At 41.0% G+C, this 18,334-nt stretch overlaps 1 protein-coding gene across 7 annotated transcripts in view; it reads left to right on the top strand.

Moving 5' to 3' along the window:
• Positions 1-18,334, top strand: part of SRBD1 (S1 RNA binding domain 1) — a 233,433-nt gene that overhangs the window by 197,128 nt on the left and 17,971 nt on the right. For all 7 annotated transcript variants that reach the window (XM_048842988.2, XM_075127145.1, XM_048842989.2 and 4 more), the window contains 3 exons: positions 4,754-4,860; positions 7,214-7,390; positions 12,910-13,086. In XM_048842988.2, coding sequence (XP_048698945.2) covers positions 4,754-4,860; positions 7,214-7,390; positions 12,910-13,086 — 461 coding nt within the window. The remainder of the gene's footprint in view (positions 1-4,753; positions 4,861-7,213; positions 7,391-12,909; positions 13,087-18,334) is intronic.

Below are 18,334 nucleotides of genomic sequence, written 5' to 3'. Positions count from 1 at the left end.
TCAGCCTCGGTGTGCAGTGCACCCCTAGCAATGGTGCCCAGAAAGAAAATGAAGAAACGCAGCTCCCTGGCACTGGGCAAGGAAGGCCATGGGGCATCGGGCAAAGGACTCACTTTGGGCCACCCTGCCACTCCAGAGCCACGTGGACGTGCCTCCCCGATCAGGGCCCTTAGCTGCTTAAAGGATCCACAACTGTCTCCCGGGAGCGGCAGGAGACCCAAACTTCTGGTGGCACCAATGCCTTCCCAAGCTCCCCTGGTGCCAAAAGAGCAGAGGTCTCTGCCTGCAACGCTGATCCTCCCACTCCAAACACCAGTCTCCGGTGGCTACGATCAGCAGGCAGACAGGTGTCAACGACCCTGCCATGGTCACCAGAAGAGGATTCCTCCAGCCTAGAAGGGCAGTTCAGTCCCTCGCCAAGACCCCACCGGTGCAAATGGGCAACTGAGGCCACATCAATGTCTATGGTGCCGGCTTTGCAGCATGGCCAGCGCAGTGGCCTTATCGGAGAGGGTGGGGCATGCCGGTGATGACGATGTCTCCTTCGCACCGCTCATCTGCCTATAATCAGCATGGACGCATGTCCCCTGGAATGGTGGTTGACACATGAAGGGATATAAAAATCTTTAGCGCATCTGGCACATAAATATCTTGCGATGCCGGTTACAACAGTGCCATGAGAACACCTGTTCTCACTTTGAGTGGACTTGCAGGCTCTAAATTTTACATTTTTTTAATGCAGGTTTTTTTGTACATAATTCTACATTTGTAAGTTCAATTTTCATGATAAAGAGATTGCACGACAGTACTTGTATGAGGTGAATTGAAAAATACTATTTCTTTTGTTTTTTACAGTGCGAATACTTGTATTAAAAATAAATATAAAGTGAGCAGTATACAGTTTGTATTCTGTGTTGTAATTGAAATCAATATATGTGAAAATATAGAAAACATCTAAAAATATTTAAATAAATGGTATTCTATTATTAACAGCGCGATTAATTGCGGTTAATTTTTTTAATCGCTTGACAGCCCAACTAATTTTTTAAAATTAGTCACTTTGTTAGAAACATAAATTGACATCTCTTCTATTGCATTCAAAATATGTCTCACAGTGTGGGTGAGAAGACTTTCCAATGCCGTTGGAGGAAGCAATGCCAGTCAGAGGCTGTGTCTCCAGAAGAGTTTGCTGCAGTTCACAACTGGCCACCTTCCACAAGCCTGATTTTCTCCGAGTTAGGGATGGCCTGTAACTAAGGCTGCAAGTTTGTCACTGATTCCGTGACTTCTGCAGCGGCTGGTGTGGCTGGCCCAGGGGCTGCCTGAGCAGGCAGCCCCCGGGCCAGCCACACCGGCCACTGCTGGGGCAGTCTCAAGCCACCACTCGCCCCTCCCCCCCAGCAGCAGTGGGAGTTTGGGTGTGGGAGGGGGCTCAGGGTTGGGGCACGGGAGTGGGTGAGGGGTCTGGGCAGCACTTGGGGAGCGCCCAAGAAGCAGCAACTTGTCCCTCCCTCAGCTCCTAGGCGGAGGCACCATCAGACAGCCAATGGGAGCTGTGGAGCCATTGCTCTGGGCAGAGGAAGTGTGCAAAGCTGTCTGTATGCGCCTCCGCCTAGGAGCTGAGGGAGGGACATGTCTACATTTCCGGGGAATAGCGTGGAGCCAGGTAGTGAGTCTGCCAGCCCTGTCAAAAAAAAAACCCTCCCCCACACCAGCAGCAGCAGGGGTTCTGGGCCGTGCGCCGCCGCTACCCCCCCCCCCCCTTGCACCAGCGGAGGCCTTGAGCTGCTCCCCCCAGAGCACCTGCGCCGCCCCTCCCCCTAGGGCATCCGCAGCACCTCCGGGCCATCTCCCCCTGCAAGATTTAGTCAGGGGTATATAGAACAAGTGATGGACAAGTTGTGAATTTTTGTTTACTGCCCGTGACCTGTCCATGATTTTTACTAAAAATACCCATGACTAAAACGTAGCCTTACCTATAACTAAGGTTTTAGTCATGCTGTCCGTAGAAGAGGGGCAGCCCTACAATTTGCTTATCTATATCCATCACATTCACACTCACTTTCTATGCATCCGTTCACTCCCATGTATGCTGTAGATACCCATTCTAAGTGGTTCATCTGTAGTATATTGAGGTATTAAAGAGGAGCTAGTGCGTGTCTTTTTCTTTTTATTGGTAGTTGTAGAGCTATTTAAGTAGGTGTTAAGCTGTACACAGTTAGCGGACAAAGCTGAGGCATGCTTACAAATAAAATTATTGGGCCTTCTGCAAGAGAAATATGTCCTGACACCTTTAAAGGGGTTTCTCATTTCTTTCCTCTCTCACTTTGCTCACCAACATATTTTAAAATATGGATCTCAGCCACAAGTCAAACATACAACCTTGGGTATAAAGGTAATGTGGTATGGGTGATGGTAAGCATTATCGAGGAACTAATAGTGGTTCCATAGTGAAGGTTGCAGTGGGATTTTGCCTTTGACAGCCCTTAATTCTTAAATTCTAATACGAAGCTGAAACACACCGACTTGTTTTTTAAAAAGTGATAAATGCAAAGCACACTTTGAGAGGCCTATGAATTTTTAGTCAATGGCAATTGTTCCTGGAAAAAGAAATCAAATAAAACACTTCACAGAATTTTTTAATGTTTGCTCTCACTCGCTAAATTTGTTCTCCATTTAACAAACAAGCTACAACAGGCACCAAAGTTCCCCTTTGAAGCCAGAAGACCATGAGTTCAAGTTTCACCTCTTCTATTGGTGGAGGTAATTCTGTGCACTTTACAATCCTTGCTATTGATCAAGGCTTCAGATTCCATCCCCCTGTGTTACCGATGATGTAACTGAGTACTGTGTCTGAAATGTCATGTAATACTTCTAGCAGAGCTGGAGATCGAAACCAGGACACTGTGGCCAAATCAAGTTTCATCCACACAGACATACAGCCTCTCAGAAAGATTAGGCCAAATGTGGGTGGTTACATTCCCTGTTGTTTGGGGCTACTTCTGTATATGCAGCTCTACAAATTACTCCCCAGGGGATTCTTTGCCATTAACGTTCTGTGCAGAATTTCCTTTTTCCTGCAGAATTGGTGCTACAGAGCTGCTGGTCACCACTAGAAGCTACTGGACCCAGCAGATCCCAGCTCACAAATACAGGACACTGCCGATGGGGAGGGGGCACTGGAGGGTTCTGGACAGCCGCAGTTCCTGGCACGCCCTGAAGGAAGGAGTTGGCGTGCAGGAAACTCTGTACAAGCCCAAGAACCACTATCCGACTGTTTCTCCCTCTGGATCCGTAGACTCTGTGAGGGAGGGTATGCAGGTGTCTGGGCTCAGGGAGCACTCCATGGCTGGGCTCTGGAGGAGAGAGTGTGTAGGCGTCTGTCATATGAGTGTTCCTTTGATCTGCTTATATCATGTTAGTTTATTAATACATTTGTGGCGATCAGTGTACATTACAATATGATTAGCTCTAATAAGGAGGGCGACATTGGGACAGGGTTTGGTTATGATATTAACTATTATTTAATGAATGACAAATATGACTAGATGGAGCCTGATGCTGGTGGCATGTCATATTTAATTATAATAACTTTAAAAGAGCTGAATGGCTTGGAAGATAAAATATAGTACTGGACAAAATATCTGGGATCTTGGCTTGAATCCAAGATGATGTCCTAAATAAATGCATCACAAAACCACTACAGATCAACTCAGATTTATATGAGTGACTTATAAGAACCCTAGAGCAAAGGCAACATTGTGATTAAATTAGCTCGTACATTTAGAAAGGATTCTCCCTTCAGGTCAAACTTCTAAGCATTGGTGGGCTCATGGAGAAGTTCACATTGTTGTGGATTGAAGTAAAACTTCAGTATCTAGAGTTTCATAACTTTTTATCTTTAAAAAGCATGACTAATTAAAACAAAGAAAAAATATGCAAACAAATGAAAAGCTAGAGGAATTTTCAGTAGTGCTACTGTAGTGAAGGATCTGCTAATCTGAATATAGCCATTTACAATTAGACGTATTTTATTGATGCAGGGTTGAAATTTAGCCTTTGTGTTTTCAGACCTAATGTAATATCTGGTTTACTCTTATAGGGTAATGAATAGTAAGCTGTTCTATAACAACATGAAGATTAGCTGTCAAAAAAGGAAAATTTGACAGGCACTTACTATATACTTACCCCCACTGCAGTGTGCACAAATGTGGCATTCTTGTGTGCAGATATGTCCGATTATTATCCAGAGATATTAATTTGAAAATTTTGTCCTACCTGTCTTTTTAATAACAATTTTTAAATCAGATTTTAGAGTAAGGGGGTAACTGTCAGACTAACCAAAACTATATTTATAGGTATATATGATAAAATACAATGTTAATTCTATTTTTTAACTGTTTTGTGTGTGTGTTTCATTAAATTTTGATTTTAAATAAGACAGGAAAACAGTGCAGTAAAAAAATGGTTTAATATGACAGGGAATAGAATATACTGCATATTCTAGGAATTTGGCACACAATAGAGTTCTTGCAAAGAGCTATTGAGGAACGTTAATAAAAATCAATGGGCTAAGGTAACTCTACAATAGAAAAAGTGGTATTAAATTAGAGGTCCCTGTATTGTTGTTTCTTATGTTGACAGTATACTAGCAAATGTTTTATTAAATTGCCATTGTCTGCAGTTCTCATTTATCTCGTTTATGCATGTTCCAATATTTCAGTAACCCTATATCTGTATTTTTGTGTCTCAGCATGACGTCTCACAGACTTTGCTCAAAGCAACTTTGGACAGTGTGGTTGAGGAGTGTGTCAGCTTTGTTGGAGTAGATATTAACATCTGCTCAGAAATACTATTAAGGTGGGTTGAATACTTTCCTATTCCAGTAATTACATGGCTTTGGATCACAGAGTCTGTGTTTAGTCTTCCATCCGACTCAAACTCAGCTGGAGCAAATGGCTCTTGTGTTAAACTTCCAATTACATGAAAATGACATATTAAGACAGTATTTCACTGGAATATTAAGGGTCAGCTTTTTGAAAGGGGAGATGTGGTTCTGCAAGGTAAAACCATTCTTCTGAGGGAGACAAATATTTTCAAAGTCATAACTTGTAGCATAAAACAAACACAGCAATCAAATATAACATGGCATAATAAATATGATATTAATATTGCAAAGGAAGGGATTTCCAAATGTTTGTTCTGTCTGTCAGAAGATGGCTTTACAGATTATAGCAAGTAAAGCTGGTTGAAAAACAGAGAAAATTCTGGAAAATTTTCATGAAAAATGTACCCCTTTTTCACTGTAAACATTTTAAAAAATTATACTAGCTCTATAATGTACTGGAAAATGTTATGTTTTTTGTGGAAGATTTTGTGAAAGTGTATCTAATTGTCTTTGTTGAAAAATCAAAATTCAGAAATTTTCAACCATCTAGTCCAATGGACTGTGAAAAATAAACAGTGGGAGGAGTTCATGCCCATAACCATAGAAATGTAGGACTGGAACAAGTCCAGTCCCCTGCCCTAAGGCAGGACTAAGTATTCTCTTCTAGACCAGTGCTACTCAAAGTGGTGGTCCGCGGACCGGTGCTGGTCTGCGAGTCATCGGCTGCTGGTTTGTGCGCACATTGGAAAAAAAAATTGCCCGTCCCCCACATCAGATAGCTTGAGAAGCACTGTTCTAGACCATCCCTGACACGTGTTTGTCTAACCTGTTCTTAAAAACATGTAATGACAGACACTCCACAGCCTTCCTAGGCAATTTATTCCAGTGCTTAACTACCCTTACAGTTAAGAAGTTTTTCCTAATGTCCCTTGCTACAACTTAAGCCCATTACTTCTTGTCGTGTCCTCAGTGATTAAGGAGAACAATTTATCACCCTCCTCTTTATAACAACCTTTTATGTACTTGAAGACTATCATCATGTTGTCCTGTCTCTTCTTCTCTCTTCTCTCCCCCCCCACCCCCCACCCCCCCCCCCCCCCCCGGTACGCTCTTCGGCTTCTGTGGACTTATCTACACGGCTCTACAGAGATGCAAGTTGTAGAGTGCATTAGCATGTTGCACTCTGTTTCAAACAGGACTACATTAACACACACTAGGTACCTTGTAGTTCAAGCCAGCAGGGTCTACATGGGGCAGTCAGAGCGCAAATGCTCTGCAGTTCACACCCTTAATAGCGCACACTGAGGCACTGTGTCGAAAAGCAGTGAGTATCCCTGAGACCTAAGTTGTAGAAAACAGTGCATCCTAGACAGGCTGATTACAAGCATTGCTTACTGCTCAGGTGTATGTTATGTTAAATGTATTTATCATCACCTGTTGTATTTACAAGGCACGTTATATCTCTGCAGGCCGTTAGAAGTTAGATATGTTCTCTGAGGCCGACTAAAGATCAGTGGAAATTTTGTGAGCTGTGTATTTGAGGTATATACCGTTGTCCTCAAGAAGAGCTGTTGAAGCCAATGTGAAATGAGAGTACGTCAGAGTGCATTGTGGAACTTTCAGTGAACTGTCGCAGGTTCCCTGTTTTGAGTTAGTATGCAATAAGTTAGTTCATTGGAGAGTCTAACACCCTGACTTGCCATGCACTATCCACTGCCTAGTCAAGAGCTTAAAATCATGATCTACTTCTTAACATTTCTAAGAATGACTTGCCAAAATTTCCATTCTTAATTAGTAGTATTTTTACTTTGTGAGTTGTTACGTTTCAAATTCTCCTTATAATTCTGATATTTCAGCAATGCTGAGTTTGTCAATCTATTCCAACTTTTGTTGCATGAAGGATGAGACTGTTTTGGGGAAATTTTTCTTCTCTTTGCTATTTTGTGTCTTTCGCATCAATTTCAGGTGCTATTTCTTTAGGAACAACTATCAGTGACACTCCATGAAGAATTCTCTGCTTCCATTCACTTAGAACCTGAATGCAGATTTGTGTCTGATCCTGCAGAAATATCCTCCCACACAGACCCTTATACCCAGATAGTCACAGAGTCTTGTTGGCTTCAGTGGGATCCTTTTGCAGGATCATGTGAAGATGGATCCTTCAGCCTTTGGTCTTGCACTACTTTTGCAAACAGTTTAGTGTATTGGCATTTGAGTTATCTGGCCCAGATTTCCTGGAGCAGTTTGTATTCTTGCTTTTAATTTGTATCTGCACTAGTCATTATTTATTTGTAACTAATATATTTTGAAAACTTTGCTTCTCAGACATATTGCAGGACTGAATGCTAATAGGGCTAAAAATATAATTGAATGGCGAGAAAAGAACGGACCATTTATAAGTCGGGAACAGCTCAAGGAAGTTAAAGGACTGGGTCCAAAATCCTTTCAACAGTGCGCTGGATTCATCAGGTTTAACCAAGAATACATAAGAACCTTTTGCAGGTAATTACTAAGGTGTGAATTAAACTCAGTAACAACCATGCATTCAAAAGCCCATTCCTTCTCAAAGCAGCAACCAAGCAGAGCTGACTGAGTGTCTAATGGGTTTGTTGACTATAGCTAAGGCTAAGATTTTGTCATGAATATTTTTAGTAAAAGTCATGGACAGGTCCCAGGCAATAAAGAAAAATTCACGGAAGCCCATGACCTGTCCCTGACTTTTACTAAAAATATCCATGACAAAATGGGAAGCGGCTGGGCAGCTGCAGAGTGGCTGGGCGTGCCAAGGCCCCGACCACCTGTGGGGACTCAGAGCTCCAGGGTCCCCCTGCTCCTCGCCGTGGCGGGAAGTTGCAGGGTCCTCCTTCCCCGGCGACAGAGAGCTGCAAGGATCCCCCTGCTTCTGCCACAGTGGGGAGCTGCCAGGGATCCCTCTGCCCCACTGCGGCGGCCGGGGAGCTGCCGGGGAACCCCCTGCTCTGCCCTGGCCGGGGGGAGCTGTGGGGATCCCCCTGCCGTGGCTGGCAGGGAGCTGTGAGTACCCCCATTGTCCATGGCGGCTTGGGGGCCCATTGCCTCAGGCAGTGGGTGACGTACCACACAGCTCTTTGCCGCTACGGTGACGGCAGGGCCCTTCAGTTCCCAGCCACCAGGGCTGAAGTCACAGAGGTCTTTGGAAGTCACGGATTCTGTGACCTCCGTGACAAAATTGTAGCCTTAGCGATAGCGCATTATTGTGAATTAGCATTCCTGGATTTTACTCCTTGTTCTGCCACTGACTCATTGGTGACCTTGGGCAAATTCATCTGTAAAATACTGATAACTCACAGGGGTGTTTTTAATGTATAATTGTTTATAAATTACATCAATATTCTTGGAAGGCAGGTGCTGTGGAAATGCAATGATGGGTGGTAGTCAGTGTGAGAATCCAGGATCTTCATTCTCAGACATTTTTAATCTTGTCATCTGGGCAGGAAAGATTGTTTAGATTGTCCGTTCTTTGGGGCAAGTACTGTCATTTTTTAATACTGGTATGCAGTACCTCACATGCACGATGGGGCCCCAATCCCATTGGTGTCGCTACTGCAGTACCAATTATTAATAATAAAAATGATGTTAACAGAGAAGACAGGCATATGTCAATATTTTGTCAAACAGCGCAGTAGTGGAGTGTTAAGAGCATTGTGTATTATATTTTCCTAACGGAGGCCGGGAGCCTAATCCTGATATCAGATAAACAGATGCCTATCAATGCAAGTCTTGCAAAATCAGGTGCTGCATTGAAAGACCTGAGTCAAAATTAAGCCCTGACTGCTGTGCCTCTGCAACATTTCTGGTGGGCCCAACCAATAAAAGATATGCTGTAGTGGATCAGAAGCCAGTACGTTATTTTTGTTTTCTCTGTCACTAGGCCATCAGCATTAGACCTTTATTTGTGCTAGTTCCCATGTTTTATATTTGGCAAATTAACAAAAACATAGCAGTTCTCACTTAAAATATTGATTTGAAAAAAGTTTAACAGTCTAAACTTCTTTCTGGGATTCAAGAGCTTGAATCACTCCACTGATGGAAACCAATGTGTGAGTGGTGGAGGGCCCAGAGCTGTTCCACACTGCCACAACGGTGGGCAGCGCTGGGCAGGTCGTGGTCTGGGTACAAAGATATGAGATGAGCAATTCATATCTAGGGAGACTTCACTCTGAGAAATCAGATGATGCCCTAATCATCATAATTTAAAGCTGCCCTCACTTGGTGGAATCGCCAGGGAAGGGTGGCAGTGACAAAAGCATAGCTCACATAAGGGCAAGTCTCTTTTCTTGTCTTCCTCCCGGCACAGGATGTAGCTGCACCACTCAGGCAGATGGTGTGTCCAGTTAGTACTCCCTTTACCAGTAGGGACAATCAAGGCCTAGAGCTATTTGTGACTTTGCAGCTTGTTCAATATCTGAATAGTTCTTAAAAATCTCTAGAAATAATTGATTGAACTTACTTCATTGAGAATGTAGGATATAACTAGTATATTTCATAAATGCATTATAAAATGCCTAGTGACTATTCTGAAGTGGTAATAATTTTAACCATAAGTTTTGTAGTGTTCCAAACATTTTCAAACTACTTTATTTTGGCCTGGGGTTTCCCGGGGTTTCCCAGGTTTTGTCTTAGTTCTGGTTTGAGCAAAAACTTGTCAGCTAGTTGAGTGAAAAAATATTTTTAACCATCTGATCTCACTGCTCAGATAACTCATAATCATCTGACACCTAAACACTTCTGATTTGGATTGTTCTGTAGATTTCACTGAGACAAAAAAAGTAAAACCATAAAGGTATAAAGTTCCAAAATAGATAAATCTGCAAAACTTTTCAATTTCAGACATTTTCAGGCTCCATTAAAGATAGCTGTTAAGACACTCAAGTCCAGTCCATTTTCAAAAGTGGTAGAGTTACTAAAGCCTGCAAGCTGCACAGGAACTTAATAGGTTAGTCAAAAATGACTCTGTTAAGGACATCTCTGTTGTAGCTGTTGTGGGTAAGGACCCTGTAGAGCTGATAAGCTCTGCATGGAAGAGACTTACAGGAATCTTTTAGCATAAGCCTAGGGTCAAGGAATTTACAAGTACTTAAATAGCTCTGGATTATTTTCCCCTTTAAAAACAAAACAAACAAAAAGTGGAGAATGAAATAGAAAAATCTCATACCAGTGCAGCTGTGACGGGTTGGATCACAGAAAACCCCTTGGGAACTGCTAACTGATGTGTTGAGTTGAGACAACTTCTGAGTCATTTTCCCTGCCAGTTTGGGACTTGAGAACACTGCCTGGTTTGAGCCAGACACACTAACCTGCTGCTAACCCAGGTCCAGATCTGAACAATGACCCACAAACTGCAGGCTTAACTGAAAATAGCTTAAGAAGTGTTCCTGTCTCTAACACTCAGATGCCCAGTTCCCAGTGGGGTTCAAACCCCAAATAAATCTGTTTTACCCTGTGTAAGCTTATACAGGATCAACTCATAAATTGTTCGCCCTCTATAACACTGATAGAGAGATATGCACAGCTGTTCTCCCCCCCCCCCGCCCCGGTATTAATACATACTCTGGGTTAATTAATAAGTAAAAAGTGTTTTTATTAAATACAAAAAGTAGGATTTAAGTGGTTCCAAGTAGTAACAGACAGAACAAAGTAAATTACCAAACAAAATAAAGTAAAACACACAAGTCTATGCCTAATACAGTAAGAAAGTGATTATAGATGAAACCTCACCCTCAGAGGTGTTCCACTAAGCTTCTTTTACAGATTAGCCTCCTTCTAGTCTGGGTCCAGCAATCACTCACACCCCCGTGGTTACTCTCCTTTGTTCCAGTTTCTTTCAGGTATCCTTTGGGGATGGAGAGACTATCTCTTGAGCCAGCTGAAGACAAAGTGGAGGGGTGTCCCAGGGGTTTAAACAGACTTTCTCCTGTGGGTGGACATCCCTCCCTCTCCCTGTGTAGAGTCCCAGCTACAAGATAGAGTTTTTTATGACTCAGAACTTACAGGTAGTAGCCATGGTTCACATGCTACCTTGAACGTCCTCAAGTAGACTTCTTATGTGGATTGGAGCCATCCAAGATCCATTGTCCATTAAGTGTTTCTTGATTGGGCACTTAACTTGCAAATTCCTTTCTAAAGAAGCTGCCCAAATGCCTTACTAAGGCTACTTAAAATCAAACAAGTTCACAGTCAATATTCATAACTTTGAATACAAAAATGATACATGCATACAAATAGGATGAATATATTCAGTAGATCATAACCTTTGCCGAGGTATGTTACATGGCGTATGTAGCATAAAACATGTTCCAGTTATGTCTATTTACATTCATAAGCATATTTCCATAAAGCATTATGGGGTGCAACGTCACAGCAACATTCAAGATTAAATATCAACTATTGAAAAGTCTGGAATGTTTTAACAAAACAGAACAAAATAAGTTACCCCATAACATTAACTTACCCATATTGTATCTATGTAGTATTTTCTGTTGCTGTTTTTCTTTTAAAATGAGCACTTTCACTGACCACATCACTAGCAGTGGTACATCATTAATACATTTCACTGTGAAACCGCAAAATTGATCAATGCGGTAACTAAATATTATTTGAAAACATCATCAGCTTATAGAAAAATTCATTTTTGTGTTTACTTGCACTTGTCTAGTTAGAAATGTATGAATAACATTATACTAATAGCGCGTAAGTGCAAATTCTACATACACATTTTCCCTTCTTTAAAAAAGGTTTAAGGAAGTTCATGCAATATTTGGAGAAGGTTATACTTACTTTATTAAGACAGTGTTAGGGTAGGTCACATGAAAACTACAATTAAGATACATTAATATGACTTTATGGGTGAGATTGTCATCCCTGCTCCATCCCTTTTACACCAGGTAATGGGGCCAGAGCAACATAAAGCGTTTCTAGAAGCCCAAGATCTGGCTGAGAAAGAAGTTCCTGGCAGAGAAACTGAGACAGACAGCTCTATGCTGTTCTCGGAGGACCTCCTTACAAGCCATAGCATAGGGACCATGGCTGCAGGGTGGGAGGATGAGTGATTGGCAGGGCTACAGCATGTAGCTCTGCAGACATTGTGGGTAGCACTTCTCCCACAGGGCTGTCTAAATTACACCAGGGGAGCTCTGACCCTGGAGCAGCCGAGGATTGGAAGGGCACAAACATGGCTTAAGGCCACTGCAGGCTCCCCACCCCCATACCTTGGCCTGCTCCTCACAATATCACCCTAGGTGTATTTCTCTGGGAGATAGACTTCTAAACAGTAATATATAACTATAGTGTCTGGCTCCAAAGGATGACAAAAATATTCTGTTTAATTTATAGTATATGGATGCTCCCACTTCTGCAGTGCTTTCCATCTGCAAATCTGAAAGTTTTATAAATATTAATGAAGTAGTCCTCACAGCACCCTGTGAAGTAGGGAAATAGAACTGCCCCCATTTTACAGACTGAGAAACTGTGTGTCACATGACTTGCCCAAAGGTACACAGTCTGTGGCAAAACTGGAAGTCAATTGTCTTGTGCTTAGCACCAAGATTTATTTCTAAGTAAGTCCTCTACTCTAATTTAACATGTTAAATCAGTGTGGTTTTGTTTGTTTCATTTGTTGCTATTTTTATTGCCTGTAACCCCTGCATTGTTCAGCAGTTGGATGCAACAGAGAGAGACACTTCCCATAACTTTTTAAGTGGATTTGTGAATGTGCTGCTGTGCCATTTTAATACTTCTTAACAAAGGCTCGTATGTTCACATTCTGAATAGTTTATATTGAGTATCGTATTATGCTTTTACTCTCTCCCTCCCATGAGAAGGAGCCAGAACACAATCTTATTTTGTAATTTTTAAAAAATGAATGATTAAGGGCTGAATCTTTATGGAATGAACAAATTGCAAAAGCTGATCACTGTCTGTGTGTGTGGGCACTTGTAAGGGTGTTCATATACCAAGAACTGTGTCTCTTTGAATTTTGACAGCAATCAGCAAACTAAGCTTGCAGCAGAAGGTCATGCACTTATGGCTAAAGCAGATGTTCAAGTCATAAGCGAAAAACAGGGCAAAAAAAAGAGGAATCCAGCAGCAAACACTGTAGTATGGCCAAATCCTTTGGACCAAACTTGTATCCACCCAGAGTCATATGACGTTGCAAAAAGGTAAGCAATGGCAGAGTTTCTGAGCTGTTTATGAAATTAGTCTTTTAAACAGTGAGCTATGATTTTTCTTACATAATGGAGAAATTTCTTAGTTTTGGGGACCCAAAATACATGTGTTAATGTATGTGTGCATTAATCTCACCCTTCCCCAAAAGAGGGAGTTCTCATGTGAGTGAAGGACTTGGAATCTATTTTGTTTGTCCTTTTATAGGTTTTCTCATTTTTCAAAAAAGGGCTACTTTCAGAAAATTAAATAGTGTGTTTTTGTAATTTTATTTCAGTGAGGAAAATGTGTTCCAAAGTTTACCTAGAACACACAGAGTGCACTAGTGAACTTAAGGTGCCCTTATAGTGTATCTTTGGATATACCGACTACTACAATACTAGCGAATTTTCTTCCCACTAGCCCTGTCACCTTTTCTTCCAAGTGTGACTCTCATCACCTTGCCACCAATGCTGAGCCCCTTCCTGTCCATTTGCCAGCTCCATTATGCCACACCCCATAACATTCAGGTTCTCTGCTTGATCAAGTGCAGAAGCAAACTGCTGATTGTTCTGTAAATCTGAAAAATTGTCGCTTTGTCCCAGCCCCATCTTGTATATTATGGGAATAAATAAAAAAGGCAGTGATTGCATTTTCTGTAACCTAATTTTTTGTGCAGTATTATTTCCCTTCCATTTTTCTCCATACATTTAAATTCTCCTGCAATGCCACCAGGTGATGATAGTAGTAGGTGTAGAATTCTTTTCAGCAAATCTGTGGGAGTTAAGTTAGGTGTTACGGCAGCTGGATGTGACCAGTTTATACCTGGCAGACACATTTCAGTGTCTCTGATTGTGCCCAGCCTCGCTTGGCATTATCTCAGTGGAACCTTCAGCACCTTACTATTCATGAGAGCAAAGAGGGGCCGTTTGTTAGTAATAAATCTGGTTTCAGAGAAGTTTACACTGTAATCCAGAAGCCCTCATTTCAGGTAAGTGTAACTTGTGCTTAGCAAAGTAAACTAACAGAAAAAGTGTCTAGTTAATACTGAATTTATTATAGATTCTGGTCTCCATACAGTCTTTGCTTAAAGGTAATTGAACCATGGTTTTCTTTATTCTTAAAAGTAGTTCAAATCATGCTATGGTACTAAAGAATCACGAATTGCAAATTAATACAGTGTGTTAATTTGTTGGCTAGTCTAAGCATAAGAGCAATTTCCTTCTAAATAAAACAGACTTTGTTCAATAAAGATTGACCATTAAAATATATGTGTATATGTTTGCGTATGTGTATACACACATTTGTGAATGTGTCATTATCATTAGCCTTTAACATTAAATTCTGATCTTGCCAGGTGCTAAGTAAGATGTCTATATTAAATTCCAAATACTTGGAAGTTTTAGCATGGGACCTTTTGCTGAGAGAGGAAAATGTTTTTTTCTTGCAGGTTACAAAAAACAGTAATTCAGAGACCATGTGTGCCTCCCTTGTTAGGGGGCAAAGCAGCTGGTAAATGCTTACTTAAGACGTAATCTCCTCTATCATCACCCTATGGTTGAAATTAGACTCTGCCTGTCCTCATGAGAAAACATTATCTCCTCCTATAAACTAAGTAGTGCCTATTTATTTTTTAAATTGAACAGGTACTTTTCGTAAACTATACTGGAATTAATTTAAGTGGCAGTTAAATGTTTCGGGGTTCTTGTGAACTCTTTGATTTCACTGTGTCCAGAGGAACAAGTTTGTGTTTTCTTTGTTGTTAAGTAGGATGGTTACATTCAAAAAATAAAAACATTTAAAGTTAGATAATTTTAGATAAGATCATATTCCATATTTAAAGTAATGTTGTAATACTCTAATAAGTACTCGGCACTTCTATAATATCTTACTAGAAGGTCACAATCAATGCACACTTTGTAGCTTCCATAGGCCGAGTGCATTGCAGACACTAGGGGTTCCTTGGATTACTTCATTCTCCTCCTGTGCATGACCTTCCCATCCCATTCTATTTCAGGGACTCCTTGTAACCCCCATCCCATCCCCTCCCTCCTGCCATGGGCTCCATCTATGTCCCCTTCCCCAGTACTAGGGTCCCCCATTCTCCCTATATGTCAGGGACTCTTTGTGTCCCCCATTTCCCCTTGCCCCCCATACTGCAGTCCCCATTCTCCCTTTTCTAGGGGTTCTGTGTGTGTCCCCCGTTCTCCCTCTCAGTTTTTCTGATTTTTCACCAAAATCGATAGGATTCTGGCCATTGATGAGTAGAAGAACGTTCCCTGAAATTTTGGAATGAATCAGCTGCAATGTCCAAAAGTTATCATGTTACAGAGAAACAATGAGAAATGTCCCTGAGTTGACTGTTAGACCTCATTTCACTTGGCAAATCACAACATCTCAAAACATTAAAGAGATTTTGTTAGATTTAAAAATAAGTATTGTTAAAAGTAATACTGTACATTTAAAAATGAAATAATTTTTAAACTCTAATTACCTGTCTGCATTCATGCTGTTTATTTTCGTTTCACATTTCATTCAGTTTGAAAACTGAACAGAGACTACTTAGTTTCACTTTTGCCTATAGTCAATTTCACTTTCTGGTTCTCCTGTTAATAGTATAATTAAGACCCATATCACCTATTTAAATTTGAGAGGAATATAGAAGGAACACTTCTGGAAACAGAAGTACAGCCATTTTTTGTGTGGAATAAAACAGTTATGTAATAGTATGCTGCACCACCATAAACCAAAGAAAGACAGAAAATAAAGAATAGTAGATCTTTATTCTTATTTACATCAAGGCCCCTTTATACTGTTCTTGCTGTGGAAAGTGGAGTGTAGGAATTTTAGTATAAATAAGAATCTTAATCACCATATCCAGTTGAAATTCCAGAGGGATTACCTGATTTAGAATTTGGCTGAGACCCCAGGGTTAGCACATCTTATAAAAAGTGTCATGGAGTCTTTAATTGACAGAAGTGGTAAGGACCTTAGTTTGATATCTGATCCATAGGCTAGTGCTTGCTAACATCATATGAGGTACTGTCTTTGCAGTTATTCAGAGGAAAGACTGCCACCTACTGAATCACCAGCTCCTCTTTTTTCTTTATCTGTATTTTGAAAGATTGTAAAGAAAACAGCACTTTAAAAATAGCTTATAACCTGTGTAATTAATTAGAATTCATAAAACAGCTTTTCTAGACTCATTCTGGTTTGTTGGGTAAATATGGTTTAAGGATAAAATTCTACTAATACTTCACACTTCAACATTGGTTAAGTATATGGGACCTGATCAATGCCCCTTGATGTCAATAGAAGTGGTCTCACTGACTTGAGCGAGCTCTGGATCACACGGAGGACATAATTCTTCATTGCTGAATCTATGTTCATGAAAAAGCAACCGAAAGATTATGGACTAAATTTTATGTACATTACTGATATGAGTAGCCCTGTTGACGTCAATCAAAGTAATTGCCTGGAAACTAATTTTGTTTTTAAAGATGTTGATCGTTTCAAAAAATTTTGGAACTCTGCTATAGATCAAAAACATTTTCATGGTTAATTTTTGTATAATAAATTCCAAATGTGCGCCAGAGCCTTTGAGAACATTGGATGAGGATTAAAATGAGTGGTTTAATTTGTCTATAAAACTGAAATTCATTTCACCGCAACTATATTTTTCCCCAGTAGAATTGAGTAAGGTTTTTTTTCCATATGCAGCTAGAGATCAATCTTGTTGTTCGGCAGAACAACCTGCAAGAGTAATGGGGTGCTTCTGGGAATTTTGCCACAAAGTAAACAAAACAGCAGTGTCATAAGACTTCTCACAGTCTGTAAGATAAACATACTTATTCTGAGTATTCTATTATTAAATGGAATCCAACAGTTCTTTTCACTGTACTGGCAAATGCTGGGACACTGTGCCAAGTACCTGAAGTTCTACCTCCTTCCTCTAGTGACGCGTCCCCCTGATAGAATCGGAACCGTGCAAACCAGGGAGGTAATTGAAAGAACACAGAGACAAATGTTCAGTGGCAGAAAGTGGAGACTGGGAAGTCCACCTTTCTGCTGCTGCCTCCCTCCCTGGAAAGAGCAATTTTCTGTTACCATCTCCCAGGGCATCATCTCCTGCCCTTAGCTCCGGCTCCTTAGTGGGTGAAATTCAGTTATATAAAAGCTGTGATACTGCCCATTAGCTGTTGATTTCTACTCTGTAACAGGCATTGGCTGTTGAGTCTACTCTTGTAACAGTCATCCCTAGCCCTTGCCTCAGCAAATTTAAAAGATGTGATCTAAACATAAATAATCACATCTTAAAATAACACCCAGCTGAAGCCCAATTCAGCAAAGCATTTAACTTCACACACTTCATTTCAATGAGACTTAAGTATGTGCGTAATATTAAGCATATGATTACGTTTATTGTTGAATCCAAACAGTGTTGATAACAAAAAGCATTATAGATGCACAAAATATGGTTGAGGCATAAATCTTTAGTTTAAGCAATCTTGTAAATACATTTAAAAGAAAAATCTCTGTGTGTAGCCAACCACATTAAATAACATCCGCTTATACTAGCCAAAGTCTTGCAATTGTACAATTTGCAAAAGGAGATTCCCACTTGCATAATGCTAAACCACATATTTAAACCCCTTCTATAAACAGATGCATAAGATTCCTAAATTGTCAATCTCACTGAAATATAACCTGCATGCCAGATGTTGCAGTTTGTGTACATCATATACATATGCTGGTTGCTGTTCTTTAAAAATGAGTATAGTTAAGATTCTGTAATAGGTACTTTTGTAAAAGTCAGGGACAGGTTGTGGACAATAAACAAAAATTCACGGAAGCTTGCGACCTGTCCCTGACTTTTACTAAAAATACCGAGGGGGGTACAAACAGAGCAGTGCCAGAGCTTGCAGCTGTTCCAGCCCTGCTGCTGCTCTAGCGGTCCTGGGGCTGGCCGCCGGTCAGCTGTTCAGTCCTGGGGTTGGCCGCCAGTCAGTTGTTCCAGAGCCGCGTCCCCTGCTCCCCTCCCACTATCCCTCCCCGCCCCCGCTCCTTCGGCAGCCCTGGGGCTGGCCGCTGATAAGCTGTCTGGCGGCTCCGGGGTTGACAGCTGCTCAGAAGAAGTCATGGAGGTCCCAGAAATTCATGGAATCTGTGACTTCAATGACAGAATCGTATCCTTATCAATGAGTATTTTCCATGGGATACATATATAATATTTTTTAAAAGTTTACATTGAGTGATTAGAAACTA

Source organism: Caretta caretta, chromosome 3 (genome assembly GCF_965140235.1).
Source record: "Caretta caretta isolate rCarCar2 chromosome 3, rCarCar1.hap1, whole genome shotgun sequence".
In the NCBI taxonomy this organism is placed as follows: Eukaryota; Metazoa; Chordata; order Testudines; family Cheloniidae; genus Caretta; species Caretta caretta.
This window is presented reverse-complemented; position numbering and strand designations above follow the sequence as displayed.